The sequence below is a fragment of the Neomonachus schauinslandi genome, chromosome 3 (genome assembly GCF_002201575.2).
Source record: "Neomonachus schauinslandi chromosome 3, ASM220157v2, whole genome shotgun sequence".
In the NCBI taxonomy this organism is placed as follows: Eukaryota; Metazoa; Chordata; class Mammalia; order Carnivora; family Phocidae; genus Neomonachus; species Neomonachus schauinslandi.
In genome coordinates this window covers 60,389,499-60,406,335 of record NC_058405.1, presented here as the reverse complement: position 1 = coordinate 60,406,335, position 16,837 = coordinate 60,389,499, and the positions used below count along the sequence as shown (strand labels likewise).

Sequence of the window (16,837 nt, the reverse complement as noted above, 5' to 3'; positions counted from 1 at the left end):
ATATTACAAAGTCATACACGGGTAAAAAATCCATTCTCAATGCAAGACAGACCAATGGATTTTCATGTAAACAGAGCACGGGAAATTCATTGACAGGGTTTCAGATTCCACACTGCAATGAACTTTTAAGAAATCACTACCCCTTGTTGATTTTTAGAGTAGTATCAAAGAAGAATATCCACAATTGTCTGAAAGAGTTATTATACTATTCCTCCCTTTTCTGACTACAAATCTGTGTGAGGTTGCGTATTCTTCATCTACTTCCACGGAAACAATACATGGAAACAGACTGAATGCAGAACCAGATATGAGAATCTAGATGTCTTCGATTCAGCCAGACATTAACAAGATTTGCAAAAATGGAAAACAGTGCCATGCTCTTCACTGAATTTTGTTGTGTGTTTCATTGAAAACATGTTATTTATGTTAACATGTAATGGGCTCATTATTTTTATTTCAAAATAAATTAACAAAACTATTTTTAAGTTTCTCGGTTTTAATTTCTAATGTAGTAAATATTGATAGATAAAACCCACAGGAACAAAAAGATTTTGGGGATCCTTAAACATTTTCAGGATTGTAAAGGTATCTTGAAACCAAAATGTTTTAGAACCTCTGGCTGAAACGATTACTGTTAATGAACTCTGTCTTTATACTGGAAGGGTAAATTTCATCTAACTGGGATTCCTTAAGTCTCAAGTACAGCTTCCCCATGAATGAGCTTTTACTAGGCACACCCCAGTTTACCTATTTAATAGTCTCACAGAAAGAAGAAAATAAGTCTTTCCTTTCTTAAGGCCCGAGGTCAGTTTCAGTTTCTTAACATTTGTATTGTATTTTCAAAACGAATGAGTACTTAGTGATAAAATTTTCATAATTAGGCTTTTTCTCAAACAAGTAAGGCACGTGGCATGGAGGCCTAGGCCATTCTCAGAAGTCACAGGTAAACTAGTCAGAGATGAGTGCCGGTTCTCAGGTCTGTGTCGGTCCTCTAATCCATCCCAGCACATGTTCTAGACCAAATCTACCAACCTGAATCAAATTAAATTACATCTGAATTGTGGGGAATCTACATTTGGGTCATTAAAAGGAGAGAGAGAAGATCAAGCAAAAAGCGATCTATTCTGTTCCCTCACTGTTAAAGTCCCAAACAGGGAAACTCACCTCTTTATCAGCCTTTCTGAGGTAGTGGAGAAGCAGAAATAGAGGGTCCATGGGTGTGGCAAAGTGGAGAAGACCTCCTACAGATTAAAAAGAGAACAAAAGGAATGAAATGTCTTGGAAAGACAACTTATTTCATCTTAATCCCAATGTGGAAACCATTCCTTGAAAAATACATGTGAAATTCCAAATTCAGAAGCTCTTCTTACATAGGCACAAGATTTACATGACGCTTTCGAAAGGCAGAATGTGCTATAGTAAGTGTAGTCACCATCTGTCACCAAACAACATTATTACAATCTTATTGACTGTATTCCCTATGCTGTACTTTTCATTTCTGTGACTTATTTATTTTACAACTGGAAGTCTGTACCTTTCAATCTCCTTTATCTATTTCAGCCACTCCCCAACCCACCTTCCCTCTGGCAATCACCAGTTTGCCCTCTGTATTTAAGAGTCCATTTTTTGGGGTGGGGGGGGTGGGGCACCTGCGTGGCTCAGTCGGTTAGGCATCTGCCTTTGGCTCAGGTCATGATCAGGGGGGCCTGGGATTGAGCCCTATGTTGGGCTCCCTGCTCAGTGGGGAGTCTCTGTGTCCCTATCGCCAACTCGTGCTCTCTCTCAAATAAATAAAAAAAATCTTAAAAAAAAATTGAGTGTTGGGCGCCTGGGTGGCTCAGTTGGTTAAGCGACTGCCTTCGGCTCAGGTCATGATCCTGGAGTCCCAGGATCGAGTTCCGCATCGGGCTCCTTGCTCAGCAGGGAGTCTGCTTCTCCCTCTGACCCTCCCCCCTCTCATGCTCTCTCTCTCTATCTCATTCTCTCTCAAATAAATAAATAAAATCTTTAAAAAAAAATTGAGTGTTTTTTTGTTTGTTTCTTTTATGTTGTTTGGTTTCTTAAATTCCATTTATGAGTGAAATCATATGGTATTTGTTTTTCTGTCTGACTTATTTCATTTAGCATTATACCCTCTAGGTCCATTCACGTTGTCACAAATGGCCAGATCCCATTCTTTTTTTTATGGCTGAATAGTATTCCATTGTGTGTGTGTGTATATATATATATATATATACATGCAAGGGAAACAAAAGCAAGGGAAACAAAAGCAAAAGCAAAAATGAACCCTATTGGAACTACACCAAAAAAAAAAGGATTTGCACAGTGAAGGAAACCATCAACCAAATGAAAAAGCAACTATTGAATGGAAAAAGATATTTGCCAATGATATAGCCAATAAAGGGTTAATACCCAAAATACATAAAGAACTTACACAACTCAACACCAGAAAAACAAATAATTTGATTAAAAAATGGGCAGAAGACCTGAATAGACATTTTTCCAGAGAAGACATACAGATGGCCAACAGACCCATGGAAAGATGTTCAACGTCACTCATCATCAGGGAAATGCAAATCAAAACCACAATGAGATATCACCTCACACCTGTCAGGATGGCTAAAATCCAAAATACAAGAAATAACAAGTGTTGACAAGGATGTAGAGAAAAAGGAGCACTTGTGCACTATTGGCAGGAATGCAAATTGGTTCAGCCACTGTGGAAAACAGTATGGAGGTTCCTCAAGAAAGTAAAAATAGAAATACCATATGATCCATTAATTCCACTACTGGGTATTTACCCAAAGAAAATGAAAACACTAATTCAAAAAGATATATGCACCCTGATGTTTACTGCAGCATTATTTACAATAGCCAAGGGATGGAAACAATCTGTGTACTGAAGGATGAATGAATGAAGAAGATATGAAATATTTAGAAATCATTTTTTTTATTATGCTATGTTAGTCACGGTACAGTACTTCATTAGTTTTTTTTTTTTTTTTTAAGATTTTATTTATTTATTTGAGAGAGAGCACATGAGAGGGGTTAGGGTCAGAAGGAGAAACAGACTCCCCGCCAAGCAGGGAGCCGGATGCGGGACTCGATCCCGGGACTCCAGGATCATGACCTGAGCCAAAGGCAGTCGCCCAACCAACTGAGCCACCCAGGCACCCCTCATTAGTTTTTGATGTAGTGTTCCATGATTCATTATTTGCGTGTAACACCCCGTGCTCATTGTAATACGTGCCGTCCTCAATACCCATCACCAGGCGAACCCATCTTGCCATCCCCTCCCCTCTAAAACCCTCAGTTTGTTTCCTGGAGTCCATAGAAATCATTTTTAACAGAGGTCCTCCCACCACCCCCAAAAAAGGCAAGAGTTGGGGAAATATTGACAGAACGTGAACCAGACAAACATCAGGAGAACTGTATGTATAAGTTTATCTATAAAGCTGCAGTAAAATGTAATTTCCTATGCACTTGAGGATGAAGCTATGGGCAAGCAATATTATTCTCTCCAAACATAACTCTTTCTATAGTCTGTGGGTTCACAGCTTAGAATTGCCAATGATTCAAAACTCAGAAGGTGGTTCCCCACCTGAGACCCTACCTTATCCAGACCTTACCTTATCCTCCTACTCCCTAAGGAAAAGGCAAGAGGAAAGAAGTCTAACAAGACTGAGCATAAGGAACAGGAAACTCTGTAGTAAGATTAATGGTACATCCAGGCTAAAAGGAAAAAAGGCAAATCAAACAAACTAGCTATTTATTCCCCACTATTCTTTCCTCTATCACAGCCCCTCCAATCATCCCCGACTCCTTCTTCCATGGAGGTGAACCAGAAGAGATATTTCATCAAATGGAACAATAAACAATTTCTTTATCTTCATACTTATTTTGGTTTCAGGAGACATATGTACTTACTTTTATTCCCTAAAAGAGCAACCTACCTATACAGCCAAGAAATTCTAACCTTAAATTATATATATGATTCCATTTTATAGTAAGTAAAAAAAAAATTAAGAAAGTAATTTTGTAGTTGATTTTTTTTTAAAAGTAGAAGAGAAACTTATGAGAACAACCTATCAGAATCTCTAAGCTCATTTTATAGGAGGCATCCATGATAGAAATTAGGAACAGGTTTCTAGGTCTGAAAACAATATCCTGGTGGCTATTCTTAAAAGCAGCTCTTTCTTCAAGGCTAAGTTTAAAAAGAAGACAATGATGAAAAAAGCAGGCACCTTTGCTATGAACGTAAAACCACTTGAATAAATAAGGTCTATTAGAAAGAAAAAAAAAAAGCAGGTACCAACTCAGACAGTCCAGGAGAGGTGATCAATCACTGCCTCCCAATATTTCCCAGTTTCATCTGGATATTACTGTGTCTATCTAGCTAAACCAGTTGCAAGTGTATTACGTTAGAAGTTAGAACTCTCATATATTGCCAAATGAATAAGCATAGCAGCGACAATAAAAGGGAATACACATACTTTCCACCTGCCAGACTATATACACAGTCTGCCATTGCATTTTGGCAACTGAAAGCCATTTCAAGTATTCTCATGCACATAGGTATATGAAATTTATCACCAGCAATAAACTCTCGTTCTGGAATGTCTTAGAAGAAAGACAAACTGGCCTTTCTACATTGGCACTAAGTGGAGACATACACAGTCAACAGAAAGCAGAGGGCTTACAAAGAAATAGAAAATACTCTCTGGAAACAATGAGAAAATAGGCAGAGGGAATGCAGAATGCCTCAACTATCCCTGACTCCCCCTCACCTCCCCGACTCCTTGAACCATCAGAACATGCAGTATCCTTTTTCCTTCTGAGTCAACACTGCCCCCAAATTAGAGGAACATTAAAAGAACCAGAACTCTGGTGTTGGGTGTGTGTGTTGGGGGGGGTAGAGAGGTGGGGGCAGTAGTAATTTATATGACAACACATTAAAAAATCTTTGTTATATTCTACTTTATTTTAGAAGCATATCCATTTGCCAAGAAATAAGATGTTAAACCTTGAAGATCCTCAAAAGTGTCTCAGAAGAACAAAGAGTCCCCAGTCCACATAATGTATGTTCCCATGTTAGAAAGATCACCTAATTTCTGACTAAGGGCGCATCTGTGTTTTAGGAGACCAAGTGGAGTTACTAGCTTAAATTTTCCTACTATCTAAGATACGTAGATATTGATTTAAACTTGCTCAAACTATCCTTCCTTTCCCCTTGATTAAACCCTACTCTGATGCCAAGGAAGGCTAAGACACAGACCAGACTCCAAACTGGGCAGACAGGCCTGCACCCCTATGCATGAAGGATGGAAAAGCTAGAGTATGTGTTTAGTTAACGGAAATATATACACTAGTCACTTACCTGATTGGACTGATTGATTTATAAACCAAGAATGGTGTTTTTCCTTGAAAATTTTTATTTCAAACAGCTGCTGTAGACACATATTGAACAAGTAAATGGTTCCTTCCCCTGTTAAGACAAATCTGTTTTTTATTTTTAAATTTTCACACACACACACACACACACATACACACACACACAAAATCAAAAGACTGTCCAATAGTTCTGAGGAATGTTCCTAATATGGACATAAACATACATAGATATATTCTATACAAACTGGCTCCCAGGAAAGTTCACAGGTATTATATACAGATGCTTGTTTTCCAGCTCTATAATCCTCACTGAACTTAAACCAATAAATAAAAAAGTGCAAATCATTCATCTTAACTGCTACAAAGCCTCTCACTGAATCCTCCATTAGATCTCAAGGGGAAACCCATTCTTAAACTACCCAAACCTAATGCTTCAATCAGATGAACTGAGCTGGCATGTGGCTCCCTGTCACCAGAGGGCCCAAGAGAGGGACAGGGCCTGAGGGCCAGCTCTAAGTGAGAAAGGCAAGGGCCCTTCGAGGCATGAAATTTTTTTCTAACCACAGCACTATCAAGGACCCTGAGTTTGAATCTATGTGTACCACATGCTGTGCATGTGTCCTCAGGGAAGTTATGTAAACCTTTCTGTGCCTCTGTTTCCATATCTGTAAAATGGGAGCAATAGGGAACCTACCTCACAGGATTTTGTAAGGATCAGAAAGGCAGAACACATGTAAAGTTCCTAAAACAGTCCTCGGCTCATAGTAAATGCTCAGCAAATGTTAGCCTTTATTTTTCCACAGTCAATGTGGTAAATGCAAACATTTGTTCCTCTGTTGTTTATGGACATTTAGATAAAACAGAAATTGTACAAGAAGCCTGACTTTTTGTGTACCTTTACTTTCATTAAATGCTTTACAACCTTTACTGCTACCTAAAACTTCTCTTGAAAAAATTTGCTTGCCTCAATTTAGTCTTAACATAAAATTAGAAGTTCCAGATAATATGAATTTTCAATTCAAATTCAATTCCATTTTGAGGAAAAGGAAACTGGAAGAAGCCAGGAATTTTTGCCTTTCTTGTGGCTTCTATTTATGTCTGTCCATCAACAACGATAACAAGGCACTACGCATGGACTTTCCCTTGTTTTTACTCTTCAATATTGTACCCACCAGCACAATGCTCTAATTTGCTAAGTATCAAATGTCTACTCAAAACCTTATAAAATTAATAACAACCCTCTAACAGAAATCTTGTGAAATAAATTAACAAAAAAATAATCTCACATAGAGATAAATATCAATATTACTATGTATTTATGGTATATTTTAATATTTTTGCCTAAAATTAGAAAACAAAATGCACTGAATATAAAGTTATAATGAAATTAGTTGTAATAAAATATGTATCTCTGTATAAAATGCTTTTAATATAAAAAAAAATCACCTCTTGACTAGGAACAAATATACTGCCTTTTCAGAAGAAAATAAGGAAAGTACCACTAAATATGAAAACACTCAAACTCTTGGCATGTCAAGTAAAAACTTTGTTTTTTCTTTTTTACTCTGGCTGTTTATTTTACTTTACAACATAAAATGAATATAAGTGGACGCTAATGTTGGATAACTACTCTAAGAAGAGTTGGCTTAAGAAAGCTAAAGAAAATCAGTCTGTTTTCAGAGAGAAGCCAAACACACCACTTTCTGTCTTGCATGCATTTCTGATGAGTGAACAGTTCTACGGATTTAAATTAGAAGAAGAAATAAACAATGTTTAGGTCAAGGTTGCTTTTGTCACCCAGTAATGCCATCTTGCCTTTAAAAGCTATTAAGGAAGAACAAACGTACAAAGGTAAATAAGTATATACACTTTTTGGCAGCAGTGTTTAAAAAACATTAAAGTTACTGTTATCGGAAGAGAAGCGGGGAGGAAAGCTTACCTGAACACGGATTAACCAATTTTACAAACATAAGCCCACTTTTCATCTTCTTTGAAGCATCTTTTAAATATTCTGAAAAGAAACGATAAGTTTGTAAACATTTGCTTTGTTGCTCACCTTATTTACTTTATTCTTTTTTTCCTTCTGTTTCTATGATTTTTCTTTGTAAACTCTCTGACTCCAATTTGGTTGTACCCTCTGCATCATACTTAAAAAGGCCTTCTCTTCCTTAAGCCTATACGAATCACCTATATTTTCCCCAAATAATGTTGTATCTTTATTCTATCTAAAATATAGTTGGATGTAAGATATGGAGAGGAGATGCAACTTTTTTTTTCAATGAATTGTCCAGTTGTACCAACGCTATCTTCTGAATAACCCATGATTGAAATAATTCCTTTATGCTAAATGTTTAAACTACATTTATAAGTCTGCCTATGGAAATTCTAATTTGGTCTACTAATCTGTGTCTATATTAGCAATACTACTTCAATATTTTGATTACTATAGCTTTAAAATACATTTTAATATCTATTGAAGTAAGTTCTCTCATTATGTTTCCTCTACAGTATTTTACTGTCAAAGTTTTAATGGTGTAGATCAAAACTCAAAGACCATGACCATTTTATTTATAACATCTTCCATACATTTTGAATGCACATTCATAGAACTCCTTTAGAGACTCTCTCTCCAAAAGGAACAAAGGGGCTCTCCTAATCTAGCAGAGCAACTACCAAAGAGCAAATCAGAGAGCTTTGGGGTAAGGAGTGGCACTTTATTGTTTTTATTTTCTGGGTCCCCCCCTCCTTTCACCCCACTTCAGATCTTCATAAACTTAAATACAGCAAGCATGATTAGAAATCGCCTTACTCATAAATGGTTAAAATACAACTTTCTTCTTAAAATAAGAGGAATATTAAATATATAAAAGAAAAAATAAACCCCAATTTTGAGATTTCTACTTGTAACTAAATGGAGTAACAAGAACTTTATTTATCCTCCCACCTAAAACCACCAAACCAACAACTACAAAACATATGAAACAATCATGTTCAAGACACTGGGCGCTGAGCCATGTGCGACAGTGATCCCTGCAAGATGGGCAACAGTTGAGGTGAACCCTATGAATCCTCTGCTTCCTGCCATGAGAGAGTTTCCATCTGCAGTGCGGGATGGAAAGCCCCAGGGGAAGGCTGGCCGACTCCCTGTGTTGAAGACGTGGGGCTGAGGGTTCTAGAGGCACCATGGCTACGGTTCACTGGGTGGCGTACAGGAAAGGAGAGAACTACAAAGAAAGGAAACTTTCTTTGTTGTGCAAAGGATACTGCTTGAGTATCCAACCGAGTACTGATCAGTGCATGCAGATGATGAAGCTACCTGAGGGCCAGGAGGATAGAGGGGAGAGTACCTCACGTTCACGCAGGGCTCGGAACTCCAGACAGACTGGAAAGCCTCTCAATTCAGAGGACTCAAAAGGGGGCCTTGCCTCAGCAGCAGGGAACAAAGAGCCCTAGCCTGAATGCTGCTGTGGTACCAACAAACTAATTTTAAAAAGCAAGACCTAAAAGGATCAAACTGTTTCTGAGTACCCTCACTGTGCCCCAGAATGAAGCTCAAGATTATTTATAGGAATACAAAAATATATTAATCGGCCAAAAAAGGTAAAATTCACAATGTCTGGCATCTAATCGAATATTACTGGGCATTCAAAGAAGCAGAAAAATTGGCCCATAATGAGAAAAATGAAGAACCCAATTATTGAGGGACGGGTCCTGATATGAGACACAAATGTTAGAATGAACAGGCAGGGGCATAAGAACGGTATTCCTCATGCACAAAAAATTAAGTAGAGACATAGAAGTTTTCTTAAAAGACCCAAATTGAAATGAAAAATACACTGGATGGGATTAATGGCGGAAGAAAAGATTAATGAACTGAAGACATAGCAATAGAAACTATATGAAATGAAAACACAGAGAAAAAAGAATGAAAAATAAATAGACATTAGTGAACTATGGGATAACTTCAAGCATCCCAGTAATACATGTGTCACTGGAGTTCTGAAAGAGAGGATGTGGGAATGGAAAAAATATTTGAAGAAATTATGGCTAAATATTTTCAAATCTGATGAAAACAATCAACCTACACATCCAAGAAGTTCAATTAAGCCAAAGTACAGGAAATAGGAATAAACTATACATCATAATCAATAGTTCAAAGCCAATAATAAAGAGCAGATCTTAAAAGCAGACAAAGTTAAAGAAGACACATTATGTACAGAGGAACAAAACTAAAAATGACAGCAAATTTCTTTATTGTAAACAATGCAAGCCAGAACACATCTGTAAAGTACTGAAAGAAAACACGATGATCCCAAAGAAATTACCCTTGAAAAAATGAAAGTGATAAATACACTTTTTCAGACATGCAGGAGCTGAGAACAATAACCACCAACAGACCCACACTACCAGGAATGCTAAAGGAAGTCCTGGCAGAAGGAATAGATTACCAGATGAAAATATCAATCTAAACAAAGAAATGAGGAGCACTGGTAATGGTGACTACAGGGTAAATCAGTAAGAATTTTTTTCTATTACTTAAATCTCTTTAAAGATCACTCACTAAACAAAAATAACAAGTTAGTGTGGGGTTTACAACATACATATAAATAAAATATATGACAACGACAGCATGAAGTCTAGGACAGGGGAAAGGAAAGCATACTACTGTATGTTTCATCCTATTGTGAGTTTCTTCTGCCTGTGTGTGGAATGCCTGAAGTAGATGGGATCAATATACGTGTGCAATAAACCCCGAAGTGACCACTAAAATTAACAAAAAATGCTGTCACTAATAAGACAACATAGGAGATGAAATAGAACCATAAAAAAAATACTCAATCCAAAAAAAAAAAAAAGGCAGAAGGGGAATAAAAGAAGTTATAAAGGACAGATGAGACAAATAGAAAACAAACAGCAAGATGACAGACTCAAACCTAACCCTATCAATAATCACATGCAATGTAAATGTGCACCCTAATTCAGAGGCAGAAATTTTCAGATTGGTTAAAAAAGTAAAGTAATACTATATGCTGCCTATAGAAACACACTTGAAAGATGCAAGTAGATTAAAAGGAAGGAAGAAGATATATCACCCTTTTCATGCTAACACTAATTAAAAGAAAGATGGAATGGCTCTGTTAATAAGACATAGAACATTGCCAGTAATAAAGAAGGTCATCTCACTGACTGACTTATTGCACTTAGCATTATACCCTCTAGCTCCATCCATGTTGCTGCAAATGGTGATTTCATTCTTCTTTATGGCTGAGTAATATTCCATTGTATATTCATATACCACCTCTTCTTTATCCATTCAGCTTCCTACATCTTGGCTATTGTAAATAATGCTGCAATAAACACAGGGGTGCATGTATCTTTTCAAATTAGTGTTTTCCTTTCTTTGAGTAAATACCCTGTAGTGGAGTTACTGGATCATATGGTAATTCTAGTTTTAATTTTTTTGAGGAGCCTCCATACTGTTTTCCATATGATTTCACTCACATTTGGAATTTAAGAAACAAAACAAATGAATAAAGAAAAAAGAAACAAACAATAAAACAGACTCTTAACTATAGAGAACTGGTGGTTGCCCCAGGGGAAGGTGGGTAGGGGGATGGGTGAAACAGGTGAAGGGGATTAAGAGTACACTCACTGTGAATGGATAAAGAAGATGTGGTGTATATATACAATGGAATATTATGCAGCCATCAAAAGGAATGAAGTCTTGCCATTTGCAATGACGTGGATGGAACTGGAGGGTATTATGCTGAGCGAAATAAGTCAATCAGAGAAAGACATGTATCATATGACCTCACTGATATGAGGAATTCTTAATTTCAGGAAACAAACTGAGGGTTGCTGGAGTGGGGGGTGGGGTGGGAGGGATGGGGTGGCTGGGTGATAGACACTGGGGAGGGTATGTGCTCTGGTGAGTGCTGTGAATTGTGCAAGACTGTTGAATCTCAGATCTGTACCTCTGAAACAAATAATGCAATATATGTTAAGAAAAAAAAAAAAAGATAGCAGGAGGGGAAGAATGAAGGGGGGAAATCGGAGGCGGAGACGAACCATGAGAGATGATGGACTCTGAGAAACAAACTGAGGGTTCTAGAGGGGAAGGGGGTGGGTGGATGGGTTAGCCTGGTGATGGGTATTAAAGAGGGCATGTTCTGCATGGAGCACTGGGTGTTATGCACAAACAATGAATCATGGAACACTACATCAAAAACTAATGATGTAATGTATGGTGATTAACATAACAATAAAAAATTTAAAAAAAAGAGTACACTCATCGTGATGAGTACTGAGTAATGTGTGGGATTGTGGAATCATTGTATTGTACACCTGAAACTAATATATGTATGTTAATTATACTGGAATTAAAAAAATAAGTAAAAAAAATTTTTTTAAAAAGGCCATGTGATTTCATAATGATAAAAGGATCAAGTGGAAATAATCCTAAATGTTTATGCTCACAAATACAGAGCTTCAGAATGCACTAGGTAAAAGCTCATAGAACACTCTGCCCCATTTCCAACCCCTGGAAACCGCTAATCTGTTCTCCATCTCTGTAGTTTTGTGATTTTGAGAATGTTATATAAATGGAACCATACAGATTTAATTTTAAGAAACTTTTAAGACTTTCCTTTCTGCAACTTATAAAAATGTGAAGGATAAAGTTTAGCACTGTTAAAAACTTTTCCACAAAACTAAAACAAGCTGTGGTTTCTCCCTCCTTCACCCTGCCGTTTCTCACTATTCCAGCATCACTGTCTCCATTATGTCAAGGAACAGAAAAGGGGACCTCTGTCTTTAGCAATACACCCGTGATTTTACTTCAGTACTGTAGTAAACCTTTCAACTTTAACTTGGTGAATCATTATTGATTTTTTGTTTCCTTTTTTTCAATAGAAAGTTCTGGTTCTAGTGATTCTTGCCAGCTCTCCTTCAGCCTTCCCATTCTTCCAGCGCTTAAAATAATTAAAATTTATAAACACCAAAAGTCTAATATATATATTTTTAACAACTATACAAGGGAAGCAGTGTTTCCATTTTTCTCAGAAAGAGCACTAAATCCAGAGGATTAGCTATAACCTAAAATGTCAAACTGTAAGAACTTTGGAATTACTAAGTACAAATAAATACTGAAATTAATGTGTTCTGCTGCAAATGCCAGGGTTCTCTGAAATATACTTTGAGATGTATTAGTGTAGATAATGCTGAAATGTCTATGTAGTAGGTGAAAAAAGTCCTCTTTTCTCAGTTGTGTCAATAAAATAACCTGCTGTTGGACTGAATCTTTCAACACAGAATTCCAAGTGAGATGCTATCCTCAGGTTGTTTTACCTCATTAACGATAGAATGGATTTTAAAATTAATCTCTCCTGCCTACTTCACTCATTCATTTATTAACTATTGATTAGCAAAGCAGACCCAACCGGCTCCCATGAGGAGCTTTTGGATGTGCCCTGGAAGAGACAGATAATGAGTCAAACAATCATACAAATGTAGACTCCAAATGTAACAGCTGCTAAGAAGAAGAAATACATGGAATTTGAGACCTTAAGATAGAGGATACTACATAGATGAGTAGGTCTGAGAAGGCTTCTTGCACCTCCCATTAACTTCTTTGCTTTGATGCCTAAGAAGTCAAAGGAATTAGGCATTCACTTCACCAGTGAAATCTTCAGTAGGCTCCTGGGCCAAACTTAAGCCACAGAAGCGTTTTGTTTGATGTGCACGTTTGAAAAAATTTGCATTTAGGTGCCAATATTTGGAAATCGGGTGGTTTTTACATAAAGTGAAGACTTCAAATATGTTTTCCCTAGATATGAAAAAAAATTACTAGGCAAAGATTTTGCCTTGCACAATCAAACCTGGCAACAACAAACGAACTTTGTCAAACTCCCAACTACCACTTTCTAGTTCCCCTTAGTCCTCTGTACCATCTTGTATACCCACCTCATGGCCAGATGATTATCAGATGCCATGTATGTCTTCACTAAACTGCATTCTTGTCTGCTAGAATCTATGTACCCACAGCACCAAGTATCAGGTGCTGAATAAGCATTACCATTTAGTAATAAACAACACCCTCTTATGGAATCATTTTTTTAATTACCAATCTTTATTTCGTTACCAATTTTCTGTTCCCAGCTCATGTACTATCCTAGGCACTAAGGATACAGCTGTGAATAAAACAAAGCCCCCTGCTCTCAGAGCAAGACTGCATTCATAACGTCTCTTTATCTGTCCCACCTCCACCCTCCACCCCCCACCCCCCACCCCCATCTACTTCTCCAGCCCACTTTATCAATGCCCATGCTCCACCGTCCCCTCTCAATCAACCAGTCTTACAGGGCAGGGAATAGGGCCCAGATCTACCAGATCCCGGAGGCCCTGGGTCCAGAACAGAAAATGCATTCCACAAAGGTGAGCCACTTACAAAATTTAAAATTTGCTAGGAGCCACATTAAAAATAGGTAAAGTAAGTGTTGATAATATATTTTACTTAACCCAATATATCTAAAGTATTTTCATTTCAACATGTAAAGAAAATTTCATATGAACTGTGTTAGCATAATGTTACCTGGGGATTTTTTATAGATGCCCTCTATCAGATTGAGAAAGTTCCTTATTCCTAATTTTTGGACTGTTTTTTAGGATGATATAGTGCCATATTTTCTCAAATGCTGTTTCTGTGGCTATTAAAATGGTTATGTGGTTTGGTGCTTTTATTTTATTAAAATGGTATATTATATTGATTGATTTTGGTATGTTGAACCAATATTGCATTCCTAGGATAAATCTCACTTGGTCACGGTATGTAATACATACTCTTTACATACTTCTGGATTTGGTTTGCTAGTTGTTGAGGACTTTTGCATCTACGTTCATAAGGGATATTGATCTGTACTTTTCCTATGCCTTTGCCTGGTGTATGTATGAAAGTAATACTGGCCTCATAGAATGAGTTGGGAAATGTTCTCTCTCTTTCCTTTTTTGGGGAAAATTTTGTAAAGGATTCATATTCATATGTTCAATGTTTAGTGGAATTTACCAGTGAAGCTATGTAGGATTGGGCTTTTTTTCTGTGGGAAGCTTTTAACTTAATTTCTTTATGTGCTATAGGTCCATTCAGATTGTCTATTTCTTCCTGAGTTGGTTTTGGTGATTTATGCCATTCTAGGGCTTTGTCCATTTCATCTATGTTATCTATTTCCTTGGTATACAGTTGTTCGTAGTGTCCCCCACGATCCTTTTTAATTTCTGTAAGGTCAGTAGTAATGTCTCCTCTTTCATTCCTGATTTTAGTAATTTGAAACTTTTTTTTTCCTTGGTCATTTTAACTAAAGATTTGGTAATTTTGTCGATCTTTTCAAAAGGACCAACTGTGGTTTCAAAGATTTTTTTCTCTCTGTTGTTTTTCTATTCTCTACTTTATTTCTGCTCTAATCTTCATTCCCTTCCTTTCTATTTGCTTTGGGTTTGGTTTGTTCTCCTTTTTCTAGTTTCTTAAACTGGAAGTTTAGATTATTTGAGACCTTTCTCCTTTTTAGGCATATACAACTACATATTTTGCTCTGAACACTGGTTTACCTGCATCCTTTATGTTTTTTATATATTTTGTATCATTTTCATTCATTGCATTCATTTAATCCATTGGTTATTTTAAGAGTGTATCATTTAATTTCCACATATTTGTGAATTTCCCAAATCTCCTTCTGTTACTGCTTTCTATTTTCATTTCAGTGTTTTTGGAGAGCATATATTGTATAATTTCAATCCTTTTAAACATAATGAGTTTTGTTTTATGGCCTGTGATATGGTCTTTTCTAGAGAATGTTTCATGTTCACTTAGGGAGAACGTGCATTCCATTGTTGAGTTTTCATTTCAGTTATTGTATTTTTCAACTCAAGAATTTATATATTCTTTTATAATTTCTATTTCTCTTTATCGATATACTCTATTTTGTGAGACTTCATTGTCATACTTTCCTTTAATTTTTAAGACATATTTTGTTTTAGTTCTTTAAATATATTTATAATAGCTGATTAAAATCTTAGCAGAATAAGTCCAACAACTGGGCCCCCTCAGGGACAGATTTTTTTCTCCTGTGTATAAACCTACCTTCCTTTTTCTTCAGGTGTCCCACACTTTTTTTTTTTTTTAACTAGACATTTTAGGTAATAATTAATGTGACAATTCTGGAAATCAGACTCCCCTGCCTCAACTCCCCAAGATTTATTGTTGTTGCTGCTTTTTGTCATCATTGCAGTTGTTGCTGTTTGTTTAGTGACCTTCCTGGACTAATCCTATAAAGTCTGTATTTCCTGTAACCACTGATGCCTCAGTTAGTTTAATGGATAGCTAATGATTAGTCTGAGATTTCCTTAAATGTTTTGAACAAATAAGTCTCCCAACATTTGCTGAGGAGCTCTGCATGTGTTCTGGGACATGCCTGCAACACTCAAGTAATTTAAACTTCTGCCTTAGCTTTTATTAACTGCTTGCCTAAGACCTCAAAATCAGTCAGAAGTGAGAGATTAGGGCCTTGTCAGGTCTCTCCTGGGCATGCACACAGTCCTGTATACGTGCTCAGCCTTTTAATTTCCTAGGACTATGTCAGAGCTTTTCAAAGTCCCTTATGGGGATATCTTATCCCCCTATCTCTCTTTTAAGTTTTTGGCCAGGTCCTTATTTGCCCAACTGCTATTGCCCCCTCAGCAGCTGATATGTTAAACAATTGCCACTGATTATTTTTGACAAAGGCCCTGGGAACAGGATATTTCCTGCAGAGCAAGTTCTAAGCTCCAATCAAGCTTTTCCAGGGAACTATAAGTCAGGTAAAATAGGGACAATGCTCTGGGAATGGGACTTTTTAAGACTCTCCAAACGAGGCCTGTCCAGTCCAGTGGTTGCAATGCTGCTGGTTTTTACACGTACCATGTTTGCAAGACTGCTGGGTTTCAAGGTTACTGTAGACCTGAAGAGAGGGATATGTGAGCAGTTCAAGTTACAATGCCACAAACCCTGCTTAATGAGATTCAGCAGTTTTTCTTGAATAAACACTTCTCAGATTGTTGGAAGATTTTGGCTAATTTCAAGAGTTTTGAAAGAGTTGATTTTGGCCATCTTTGCCAATGTTTTCATTGCCTTTATGGAGGAGTGGATTTACCCCCACTGGATTTTGAAGGCTTAGGATAAGTAAAGAACTCATATTGCTATAAGACTCAGATAAATTCTTTAGTCTACACCTGGCCTTAGGCACACAAAATTACTTGTGACTATAAATTAAAGGCGCTATGAAAGTTAAGAGGTTTTTTTTAAGTTTTCACTAAAATGTGGAAAATCCTGGGTCATCCCATGGACCAATTCCTCACCCACAGGCTTAGAAGCGCCATCTTTTTTCTAACTTTTACCTACATCTAGCATAGCTGAAGG

The 16,837-nt window shown here is 37.0% G+C and overlaps 1 protein-coding gene across 2 annotated transcripts in view; it reads right to left on the bottom strand.

The window, feature by feature from the left end:
• Nucleotides 1–16,837, bottom strand: part of RNASEH2B (ribonuclease H2 subunit B) — a 61,234-nt gene that overhangs the window by 31,336 nt on the left and 13,061 nt on the right. For both annotated transcript variants that reach the window (XM_021689445.1, XM_021689446.2), the window contains 3 exons: nt 7,331–7,402; nt 5,378–5,485; nt 1,165–1,241 (listed from right to left, as the gene is read on the bottom strand). In XM_021689445.1, coding sequence (XP_021545120.1) covers nt 1,165–1,241; nt 5,378–5,485; nt 7,331–7,402 — 257 coding nt within the window. The remainder of the gene's footprint in view (nt 1–1,164; nt 1,242–5,377; nt 5,486–7,330; nt 7,403–16,837) is intronic.